This window comes from Sitophilus oryzae, unplaced genomic scaffold (assembly GCF_002938485.1).
Source record: "Sitophilus oryzae breed Bouriz unplaced genomic scaffold, Soryzae_2.0 scaffold_1440_pilon_pilon, whole genome shotgun sequence".
In the NCBI taxonomy this organism is placed as follows: Eukaryota; Metazoa; Arthropoda; class Insecta; order Coleoptera; family Curculionidae; genus Sitophilus; species Sitophilus oryzae.
The window spans coordinates 3,959,073-3,971,643 of NW_022146105.1; the positions used below are offsets into that span (position 1 = coordinate 3,959,073).

General features: G+C 33.5%; 2 protein-coding genes across 3 annotated transcripts in view; one reads left to right on the plus strand and one right to left on the minus strand.

Moving 5' to 3' along the window:
- The window catches only part of LOC115876835 (protein trachealess), a 139,409-nt gene that overhangs the window by 58,418 nt on the left and 68,420 nt on the right, over positions 1 to 12,571 (plus strand). The gene's annotated exons all lie outside the window — the stretch shown is intronic.
- On the minus strand, positions 1,075 to 3,191 carry LOC115876836 (piggyBac transposable element-derived protein 3-like). The gene is made up of 3 exons (XM_030892815.1): positions 2,978 to 3,191; positions 1,822 to 2,786; positions 1,075 to 1,687 (listed from the first exon to the last, which is right to left on the minus strand). The coding sequence occupies exons 1-3, from the start codon at positions 2,989 to 2,991 to the stop codon at positions 1,668 to 1,670; spliced, it is 999 nt and encodes a 332-aa protein (XP_030748675.1). The 5' UTR covers positions 2,992 to 3,191; the 3' UTR covers positions 1,075 to 1,667.

The following is a 12,571-nucleotide window of genomic DNA, read 5'->3' on the forward strand; positions in this document are numbered from 1 at the left end:
TTTTGTCAAGTTTAAAATGTTATATTTTTTTACTTTTTATTATTTATTTAGTAAATTTTATTCTGATCTTATCTATACTGACTCACTGATTAATCACGATCTTGCTCAAACCACTCAACATAAGAAGCTGAATTTTGGCATACAGGTTGATTCTTGGGTGTAGAGGTTCGATAAGAAGGGATTTTTCGAAATTCCAGTTCCAAGGGGGTGAAACCACCCCTTAAATGTTACAATATTTTTCATTTAAAAAACGGTCAAGTTTCCGAAAAACGCTTAAACATGTATATTTTATTTTGTTTTTTACATATTTTAAGATTTTTTAAAAATGTATACAGGGTGTTTCGAAAAATCTGGTCATTGATTAATCCCGATCCTCCTTAAAGCGCTTGACGTAAAAAGCTGATTTTTGGATAACGGATTAACTTTAGAGTGTAGAGGTTCGATACGAAGGGATTTTTCGAAACTCGAATTCTAAGGGGGTGAAACCACCCCTCAAATATTAGAATATTTTTTTATTTAAAAACCGGTGAGTTTTTCGGAAAAACTCTTAAACAAGTATATTTTATTTTTTGTTGTTTTACATATTTTAAGATTTTTTAAAAATTTATACAGGGTGTTTCATAAAATATGACCATTGAGTAATCACGATTCTGCTTAAACTGCTTGACGTTTAAAGCTGATTTTTGGCAAACAGATTGACTGTGGGGTGTAACGGTTCGATAAGGAGGGATTTTTCGAATTCCATATTCCAAGAGGGTGGAAACGCCCCTCAAATATTACAATATTTGTTATTTAACCCATATAACCCTGAAACTATTTTTTTTGCATTTTATGTATTTTTTTCTTGAAAACGGTTAAATTAAGGTCACTTGAGCTAGGAAAAAATGCAAAAAAAAATTTGGTTGTTCAGTTTTCCAAAAAAATGGTGGCCTTTTAAAAGGACAGTAGGTTTAAGAGCTGCTGCTAAATAAATAAAATACAAATCAAAAATATGTTAATTTATTCTATCAAAAAGTTTTACAAAATATTTAAACTCAAAATTTAAACTAATTGGTATGATAGTTGATAAACAATCTTTTGGGTGAAGAGAAATATTGCATTTTTGACACAAGAAATTTGCTTTTTTGTGGCACACAGCACACCTTCGCTGATTTTCTTGGTATATCACTAAATGATCTAGTCTGTCATAGCGCGTATATTGGTGCGCGTTTTTCGGCAACTTTGAAGGCCCTTTCTTAGTGCTTTTCTTGTGGGATTCTAATAGTTCTGTACCGATATCTCTTCTAAATTGTAGTTGGTCAAGGGTACCACCATCATTTTTATGAAGGTGCCATGAGTTTTGTACTACCATGTCGACACAATGCGAAAACAAAGGAAAATACCACTTCTTACCACGTATGGAAACTCTGTATTGGCCTATGTTTTGGTCACTGCGATCTACGCCACCCATGTTTTCGTTATATGCTTTAATTAATCGTGGCTGATCTATACTCACATGCTTTTTCTCAGACTGAGAAAATCTTTTCACTTTATGTACTGGAAAAACTGTACAAGCATTAGTGGCCAATGTAACGACGCTATTGTCATTCCATTTGCACAAGGCGATTTCATTGTCAGCAACTCCATATTCAAATGTGCCTCTAGCCTTTTTCTTTAAAACTGTCGAGTTACTGAATGGTGATTTGGGGATCCTATTTTCGCGTATAGTACCAGTTGCCTGAATATTCCTCAATTTTAACTCTTTTAGAAGCGATAAAGAAGAAAAGAAGTTATCAAAGAAGAGATGGAAGGGCTGATAAGGCATTTTTTGCAACATATCGGCATATTGGAGTACAACTGACGCTCCCAAACCCATATGCTTATATTTTTCTGAAATTGTTGTCGACGAACCTTGATACGGGTCAAAATAAACTATATATCCTAGTCGTAGAGTACCTACCCAAAATTTATACCCCCACCTTATCGGCTTTCCTCTTATAAACTGCTTGCAGGTATGCCTCCCAAAGTACGGTATCATTGCTTCGTCAAAGCTGTGGTTCTGTTCAATTGGTGCAAAATCAAAAAACTTTTTATTTAGATTGTTAAATAATGGGCGAAGTTTACAGTATTTGTCATTTTTGTCAAGAGTCGTATTATCATTACAATGAAGATTACTCATTATGAATTGAAACCTGTCTCTGGATATAGCGGCTGATATAAGCTTATTCTGAGTATCATCGCAGTTCTGCCAATACATATGCCGTCTTGAAACGCTTGCGTAACCACTGACAAGTAACACCCCTAAGAAGCAGTACATCTCGTCTACCGTAATGTCACCGGTGCGGTTTTTTTGCTGTGAATATACATTGCTAAAATTAACAATTTCTTCTACTAAGTCTTTATCAAAAAAGATCTTAAATGTAGTTCCAGGTGAACGATTATTTTTTACATTTTGAATTGGTTGCCATTCCAAAAACGAATTCTCTAAATCTTTATTTAGGGTATAAGCAAACGTCTTGCTATTTTTAGGTCGCCTCTCTATAAAATTTGACAATGGTAAGCCATCATCGCTGTCCCAATCGTTGTCACTTTCCACCTCAAAATCAATTTCGGCCTGAGCTCTCAACTGCACCCCAGGTAAATTATTCGGTACTACATCATTCTCGTCCCCAGAATCTTCGTCTGTGTCGCAGGTATCGTTGGCATTTTCCGGTGGAAAAATCACAATGCCTTTAGGAACCTGCGGTATAGAATCACTTTCCAACTCCTCTAACAGTTCTGCCAAAGTCAGTGGCTTTTTCCAATACCTAAAAAATCATCCATAGTAGTATAAAACCCTACCATCCTTTTAAAAGGACATGCTCAAATGCACGTCAATGGATGGAATAACAAACACAAAATATAACTTCCAATACAAAAAACGATTAGTTTATGTTGTTCTTGGTTAGAAATAAGTAAAATAATAAGAAAATTATAAACAAGTTTGAAGATAACTTACCTTTTGTCACTCATTGTATAATTGTAATATTCAACAGACTTTATTACCGTCACTATCAATGTAAAATCAAAAGGAATACAATCGAACCAAATTAATTCTGTTTCAGAAATGTTGAATTTAAAGTGTTAGACTGGCGCCATCTTCAAACTAATAAGTGAACTGGATATTCGCAGGTTTCTTTTTAAAGTCCTTTTAAAAGGACAGTAGGTGTAAATGGGTTAAATAACGGTTAGTCTTTCGGGAAAACGCTTGGACATGCATAATTTATTTTGTTTTTTACATGTTGCGAAATTTTTTAAAAAATCATACAGGGTGTTCCAAAAAATTGGGTAATTGATTAACCACGATTCTGCTTAAACTGATTGACGCAAAAAGCTTATTTTTGGCAAACGGATTTTTCGAAAGTCCAATTCCAACGAGATGAAACTACAAAACACAAATATTACCAAGTTATATAATAATATCGCCATATTGTTTTTTCTCGTGCTAACCTAAATGTGAGAAAATGTTATCCAGTTTGTATGTTAATGGAAATTCTTGCTTTGCTTTATCATCACTATTACAAATGATTAATTCGACGCGAACGAAGTCGCGGGTACACGCTAGTATTCTATTAAAATTTTTATTTTTTTTAAGAGGTCGAAATCGATTTAAACCTGACATAAAAAAACGTAATTCAATTATTAATACGTCAGGGCTCTTGTGTCCTGTAATTATAGTGGACAAGGGCCGCATGTGTGTCCGCCGACACGCTGTACATAAAAATGATTTGTTGTGGACACAAGAGAGGACAACATGTTGTACAAATTATCTTATATAAGGCCGGACCAGGCCCTGCCCGGTCCAGTTTTGTATATTTTAGAAGTTTCATATCGAAACTATGAGCAAGAACCGGACAAGTTTTTCATAATGTCCATCATTTATCATTTCTTGTCCGGCAGAATTGTATTTTTTTATTTTTTGGGGTGTCTTGATGTCGGGGAGAGTTTAATCGGATTTTTTTTTCAAATTAACCATAGAAGAAGAATAGCAATATGCAAGAAGGGTAATGCAAAATATTTTAGAAACTCATTATTCTTTATATACCTACACAGATTTTTCGTTAGTTTTTCCATTTAAAAAGTTATTTTTATTTTAATATTAACTTAATTTTGAAATAAAATTATGGAATCATAATATTAAATAAGGATTTAGGAAGGAGCTGTAAGGCTCCGAATAAGAAAGCAAAGTCATCCTACAAAAGAACTTTTAACGAATTGTTATGGTGCCTAAGTTGTTATTCGATTACCATTGAAGCATATCCCCACAAAAAAATGTTTTAATCAATTGGTAAAATTATAGTTCTCGAATGCCATTAAAAGTGACAACGGATTTCACTGAAAGTCGTTATAATAAATAGAAAAAGTCCTTCAGCTGTGCCATATTTCGATTTTGTGGCAAAAACCGTACTAATTAATAACCAAATAATGATCTTATTTGATATTACTGTATATTTTTACCACCAAACCGCAAAAGTTTGTTAATTTGAATTTAATATCAATAATTAAAGCTCAATAACAAGTAATTGAGGCTCAAAATAATTTAAAGAACTAAATGCTCAACTGCTAAGGTATTTTAGAACAAAGTTTACGTAGGTATCTGATAGAGAAAGTAACCCCACTTGTATCGGTGAATAGCAATAAGGCTTGTGCCTGACAGAACATTTGTCTTAATGCGACTTAATATGTCGATAGGTTCAATAAAGCTCACCTATTGATTTATAGCTTGCCGACAGTTTTTTCTATATTAAAATTCTTCGTGAAAACCTTCCTTTTTAAAAGAAAGCTGTTCGTTACAACCTTTCCTAAAATATCCGAGCCTGTTGATACAAAACTGAAAATTCAAAAGCAACTGTATATCTAAACTAAGATAGTCCTGAAGGTTTGCTGAATCACGAGCTGAATAATCGAAAAATTTGATTTTGGGCGAAGTCAAATAGAAAAAAACGAGTAAGACGTAATACTCATCGACAATAAAAGACTTCATTTCATGGATATTTAAGATATAAAAGATATGGCGACGAAAAAAGGAGCGCACTTCGTTCTCGTACCTGGAATTCAATTACACGGGCACAAATTTTTATTAATTTCATTTAAGCCAATGGGTTAACACAAAAATCCGTAATTAAGGTCAGTAATGCTTTAAAAGACGCCGAATTCTATAGAATCGGAAATTTTAATCTCTTCAGCGCCGTGCTTTTTTGCTGTTTAAGCACTAAAAGTAATAGATTTTTTTAGTTGTGACTGTACCGCGTGAAACTTCTCACTTTGTAACGATTAGGTAGGATATTTTTATATAAAATTATGTGTATAAATAAATAAAATATGGCACAATTTATCGCGAAATATTATTAGTGCCATTTTGTGACTTATACGTCGTGTGGAATGCATAATGTGTAATTTATCAGTTTCTATTATTGGCTTAGGTATCTGAAAACTGCCAACATTCCGGCAAGTGGAACAACCACTGGGACAGACACATAAAAAGTAATTTGCAATGAAAAAATTCCTGATAATGATTGTCTGGTTATTTTACCATGGCCCGTATAGGCGGCTCCAATCGGAAGTTGACATTGACTGCCACTAACAGAATGTTCGTTTCTTTTGTATATACCGGCTCTGAGTTGATCTGCTTACGTTACCTTTACAAAAAAATATACCAATAATGGCCTAAAACACCTTAAATGTTTTTATATACATAAAATTCGTATTCTAGATAACTAGAGCACCGTTATTAAATTTACCGTTTAAAAAAAATATTAATAACGGTCTCATATAACCTTAAAATGTACTTGACGTATACAAAATTGTATATTCTTAAAGAAAATTTCCACCTTTCAGGTAAAATATTATTAGTATTTCAACAAATTTGGTCTTAAAGATTTTGCAAGAGAAGTTATATGTTTGCCGTTTACATAAAAATATTAGGAATAATCTGAAACGACTAAAACAATACTTCTTGTATACAAAATTTTATATTCTTTTAGGATATGGTTTACTTTGGGCAAAAATATTACTACTTTTAACAGAGGACCCGAGAGAGACAGCTCTTATTTCAGTAGATCTTGTCTTAAAGGTAGGGAAAAAAAGTTACATGGTCATTGTTTAAAATATCATCAGTAATTGTTTGAAACAACTAAAACTATAGGCTTGGTGCATTTCAGTTGATTTCAGTGAAAAAGAATTCAAACTACGCGTCGTGTTGTGTTTGGTTTGGTTTGGTTTTGACAATTTCAAATGTATAAAGTTGCCAAAAATGTTAACGCGTAAATGAGAGCGTAATTAGAACGTTGTTGGGTGCAATAACATTCAATAACTCAAGTTTCCCGGATATTCAACTCTCCCGAAACAAAATCTTCATCGTTTCTCACACCGATTTGATCAAAAGAGTAAACAAAGTGCTCGTTACATAGTCAAAAAATTAAACAGACATATACTATAAGTGGATAAATTATAATTTGCAATATTAATGGTATACTTTTTTTAATCAACTAGTGATTAAATGATTTATGGACATCTTCTATAATTATAATTATGTACCTTTAAAATTTTTTGTTATAGTCGAAATAGCCCCAATTACGATCCCACTAGCAAAACCGGTGATTAAAACTATACTGGCTACAGTAGTTGAACTCATCTAAAAAATGTTTAGCTGGAATAATAATTATAATACAAGTGAGACCTTCTGAAGATATCAAAATATTTACTTTTTTATTTTTACTTTTAGAATTTTCACAAATATTAAATAATAAATTTTTCGTATACCCGCTATTTAAACCCGTGTATTTGTATATACTAGTTGCTTAAGATAATCTCCGATGATGGCAGCACCGGCGGAGAATGCACCAAGCCTATATACTTCTCCTGAGCAAATTTTTATATTCTTATAGTATATGTCCACACTTAAAGTAGAATATTAATAACTTTAATGTTAATAAAATGATTTATAAATAAAAAAATATTAATTGGTATTTGAGATATTTAAAAATCACAGTTAATTCTATAAAACAATATATACTTTCAAGAAAATGCTTGAAAAAAGAGTCTTCTCAAATCCTTCGATATGTAAATAATCGTGGAGTTCTTCGCGAACTTATCAATGATCCGTATTCCAGCGTGGCGTTAGCTGAGGCCAAGTGCCCAATATGAGCCCAGTAGAACCCCGAACACGTATGGAGACGTGACCCAGCTGTGTACCGCAATATCTGATGACCCAAAGACGATGAGACGAAGAACCTGGTGCGTGATCGGCATGGCGCTGCTGGGTCCGCGCGACGTCGGCGGCGTCTAGCTGCGACGCCCCCACGTAGGGCTGGGGGGCCCCATCGGCACGTAGAGCAACGCAACCCGTCTGGAATAGCCGATTACGCTCTTTGCGAAGGTCAACCGATCCGATACATTTCGTCTGCCCTCTCTTAATTTTCCATAGATTTATTAAATGTCACAACAACAGCCTTCCAAGACGTGCACATTTATCAACTCGTTTATAATCAATAGAAAAGGATAACCATATAGCCAAAAATAGAGACGTCTTACGATCGGGATTATTAAAGACAATTCTATTTTTATTAAACCAAGATTATTATAGATTCAAAAAATGTTCAAAAACTTAATGTTAATATCTGTACCTCAGAAGCACTTGGGCTGAAGTCCTCCTGAAGAAATGTGAAGTGCCTATACACGAAAAGTATAGCAACCTCAATTCACTATTTGCTTATTATATTTTTTCTTATCATATATTCAACAAACAGCCTTTCTGCTACAGAAAGCCACGATAATGGTATGTTCAAAAGTTCCATAAACAACATTTAGTAAAAAAGTGTATGTATACGTGTCTTAATTTTGGTATAATTCTCATCACGTAACTTTTCCTAGTTTCTACATTTGGCATCTTGTATGATAATGCCATGACTCAAACGAAAAAAATCTAGGCAATACCTAAGCAGTGGATATAAATGTGTTTTAATAAAAGAATATTGGTAAAACTATACATAATAAGTCTTAAATAGGCGCAAATATTTTCAGGGGTGGTATATTATGTCATCACCAGGTGTCACCACCAGGTGCCAGGACACGTCTATGAGTTTTTTTTTGTAAAAAAAGATGTTGAAAATCGTGCTTTTTCTTTTAAATTTTCCTGTATACTTTAGAAATTTTTTTAGAACTTCCTGTTCACTGCAAATTTTCCCACGGTATAGTTTCTTAATCTTTGATATTACGGCACAAAAAGAGATGCCAATACAGAAAGATTTAGGAGACAATTTTTTTTAAAAAATCATTTTTTTTTTTAAATTCAAACTTTAATAACTCGGTTATTTTGGACTTATTTGAAACCCGGTAAAGAGAATATAGTATGTTTCTTTTATTCATATCTACCAGCCCTGAAAATATTTGCACAAAGCAAACAAAAGAAACATTTCAAATGGAACAACAAACAAAATTATTAGATGTTTATTAAAATTATAAGTGTCTCATAGGAAAACATCTAGCAATAGTTATTTTAAAAATTGGTGTTTATGTTTAAAAGCAACTAACCATTATATTGATGCAAACTGCTTAGTTAGTTGGGCAGTCACTAGAATCTTACGTAATTTTAGTTAGAAGGTTAACCATTTAATTTTTGCTAAATCAATCTTTTTTTGAGTTCTGATCGGGACCGGCCCACCGGCCCACCGGGAATTTTCCCGTTTTCCCATATGGCCCATCCACCCCTGGATGGAACCATGATGTTAGGATATTAACAGTGGAACAGCATATCCAACAATAGATAACAAATTATTATCTAAATATGTAGAGAAGGCTACACAATAATTGGATATGGTTGAATAAGCTGGAAATCTCCTATAAATTCTGATATTTTTTGAAATTTCAAAAAATAATAAATGATAACATTAAATCTTAGTTGATTGATAATAAAACACATTTCTCTACTGTTTTATTTCAACACAAAAAAAAATCTTCTACGAGAGCATTCTATTGTTATTTTATAAAAGGAAATATTCCCGATTATATCGTATTAATACATAGAATTATCGTATCAGTCCCGGAGCTCAAAAAACAGAATCGAATCCACATGTGAACCGTAGAAAATGCGAGATAAGGATCTGCAAAACTTAGGGGTGGTTGCTTCGTCGGATATATCGAGTCTTTAATCTTAATTTATTTCTGGCTTTTGCCAATGATGTGCCTATCATAAAAAGTAAGATGCGCTTAGACAACCAAGCGATATTTGAAGAATAGAGTTTTCAATCTTTCTTAGATTGGATATTCTGAAAACGTTTACAATACAAATCTAAAAGAAAGGAAAGAACAACGTCCTCTACTTAATTGTACAATAAGAGAACAAAAAACTTAGATTTATACATGCAACTGAGAGAAACAAAAAAAATGTTGGTAATAATGGGACAGGGGAAAAGGTAGTGTCAAATCCCCTGCTCAAAAGCGAGAAATAAATGGACCAGGCTGACTAAATACGTCACATGTCATTAAATCCAAAACGTAACCATTTATTACCGGCAGTCAACTCGAAATTACATTATATTTACGCCCCACTCTAAATTGATGCATATGAAAATATTTAGTTAGCGCGATTTACATTTAGTATGGGGATGGGACCTAATATCTGAGCTTTCTTCACAGGGTTGTTACATAAGGACTTGATAATGTACTAAAGAATTCCAGAAAAATGTACTAAATTCATTATTACCTAAATTATCAAATATTTTATTGATATTTTCATGTCTATCTTATGGTGCGTTTAGACTTGAGCACGCACGCACTGATCCTCCGCGAATGCTCAAGTGTAAACGGCTGTGCGCGCACGCTCACTCTGAATCTGTCTGTGCGCGAGCAGCCGCGAACGTGAGCCGTCTGGTGTCGGTTTTTGGTCCGTGCTCCAAGGGATTTTATGTGTGCGCGAACGCTCAATTTGGACCGGCAATTTGTTTTGTCTGCGTTTGTGCGTGCGTGTGTGATTTTTTTTCGTTTTCTTTATTAAAATTATGGAGTGGATCAATGAATCTTCGTTATTATTAATTGAAAAATATGAAAAGTTGCCTATATTATTGGATGTTAAACATTCTTTGTATTACTAAAAAATCAAAAAAAATATAACGCATGGCAAAACCTTGTAAATAAAATTAATATTGAATATGTCGATATTAATGAAATTGCTGTTCTAAAATTTGTATCTTTTGTTCGTAACTTTTGGTGTTATTAAATTTTGTAAATATTTAAAGTCGGTCCTGGTCATTCTTGTAAAGTTTTTGAACTGATCTTAGCCCTCCTCAGACACTAAGTTGTTGCAGTAAATTATATCGATTTCTAAAAATTTGGGTTTACCATTAGCGACGATGTTTTCGATTTTTCTTCTTTTTAATAATTAAGCTGTGCATAACAATGACTTCAGCCTCGACTATTTCTTGGTCGTCCATTATTTTCGCCAACACAACTCTGCTGTGCGCGCACAAATGGATCACTTCATTCGTCGAAAAATAAGTTTTTAATTTGAACGGACACGGCCCGAGAGCGCGAACGAATGCCGTGCGCTCAGCTCGTGCGTGCTCAAGTCTAAACGCACCATTAGATTCGTACAAAGAGATTTTCTCACAAAACCCTAACATTTAAGCCTCTTAATGTTTGTATATATTCTAAAAGTATATAAAATTTGTACTTATGGAAGAAACTCAATCATATTCATATCTTGAATGCCACTTTATCTAAAGAAAACATTCGACCAAAGTGACTACCAGTCATGACCTATGCATACGAAAGCTGGACACTTAAAACGGACAATATTAGGAAACTGCAGGTCGCACAACGCTCAATGGAACCAAATATGCTGGAAATAACCAAAAAAGACCGTAAAAGAATATAGTGGATTCGACAAGAGACCCAGGTAACAGGTAATAGATGCCATCCACAGAATCAAATCCCTCAATGGCAATGGGCAGGACACCTGGCAAGAAGGCCAGACAACAGATGAACCACAAAAATTACAGCATGGTACCCACGAGGAACTAAGAGACCTACAAGAAGACCAAACGTGAGATGGGACCATTAGGAAATTAGCAGGGATAACTTGGGTCCGCATAGCCAACAATAAACAGCAATGGTCCCAACTACAAAGAGAGTATATATTATATGTGAGGGAGGCTACACCATAATTAGAAATGGTTCAATAAGGTAAAAATGATGATGATGATGACCAAACTCAAAAATTGCTAAAAATCACATGTTCAAAAAATGATGTATAAAACACATCACAATTTACATAAAAGCACGGAAAAAAACTATGTACCGTACTAAATGCTGTACAATTTTTCAGAAACACCAGCGCTTTTACTGCTATTGGGGCAACTGAATGTTCCCTATACGAATTGGGCAATAGACCCCCTCACAATTAGCAATATGTTTGCAATTATTCATTTTCTTCCCCCCATTAGGTGTTTCCATGCCCTTCGGATATCTAATATGTTCTGGATTCATCTGGATAGAAGAGGGTTCTAGAAGAATGAGCTATTCTTGGCTGGTTTTAAAGAAATAACTTCAAATAAGTTAGATAAAATTGTATAATTTTTTTTATCATAATATCAGCTTCAAGATATATTATATTATTTTCAGTATATAAAGTTATAACAATCATATTTTACTGATCTGAGAAATACTAAGTACTTAAGAACTATTCCAGTCCATTATACATAAGACTGGCGACCAAAGGCCCGTATATACGAGAGCTAAGTGCAAAATCTTGTTAACTCCAAGATATGCTTCTAAGTTGGCGATTTTTCGGTAAGAAATATATTCCCCCAAGAAGTGTCTGGCTGCTGATTTCGCCATGATTCAGTTCCAAAGTTATTCAGAATTTCTTTTTTATTATTCTAGGTAATCTCGAAATATAACTTTTGTATTGTTATCGAGTTAGTTAATGTTCGGTAGGAAAGGAATATGATTTTGAGAGGCGTCTGTTTCATTACATCGTGATTGAGTCCCGGAGATTTTCGGCGATGTTTCTTTTAAAGGTAAGCCGTATAATCATGACAAAAACCGCAGCGCACTATCTCTGTTGACCAATTACGATGATCTCCGCACCATGTAATTTGGACCCATAAATTAAATTGGGGTTTCGGTCAATACTTTTGTGGCCAACAATACAATTGGATGTATATGCGACAATTATTTTCTTCGTACTGTGAGACTTGGCATATCCTTTCTCGAAACGTGTTATCCACTTTCTAAAAATTATATTCCAGTATTGTAAATATGCAAAAAAATCCTACAAATACTAAAATTTTAATTAAACGCAATCTCTATTTTTGAAAAACAGACCAAAGTGGCAAAAATTTCGAATTTTTTCCATACATATAGCATTAAAATTGGAGATTTTGGTGCTTTTAACAAAATTAATTTTTTTAAACCTATAAAAATTATATAAATTTTTTAAACCTATAAAAATTATATAAAATTTTCTGACCAAGTATAGAATTTCTCTGGGGACAAAACCAAAATTTGTAAGTCCATAAAAGTTTATATATTTTAAAAGCACATAAAATTTTCT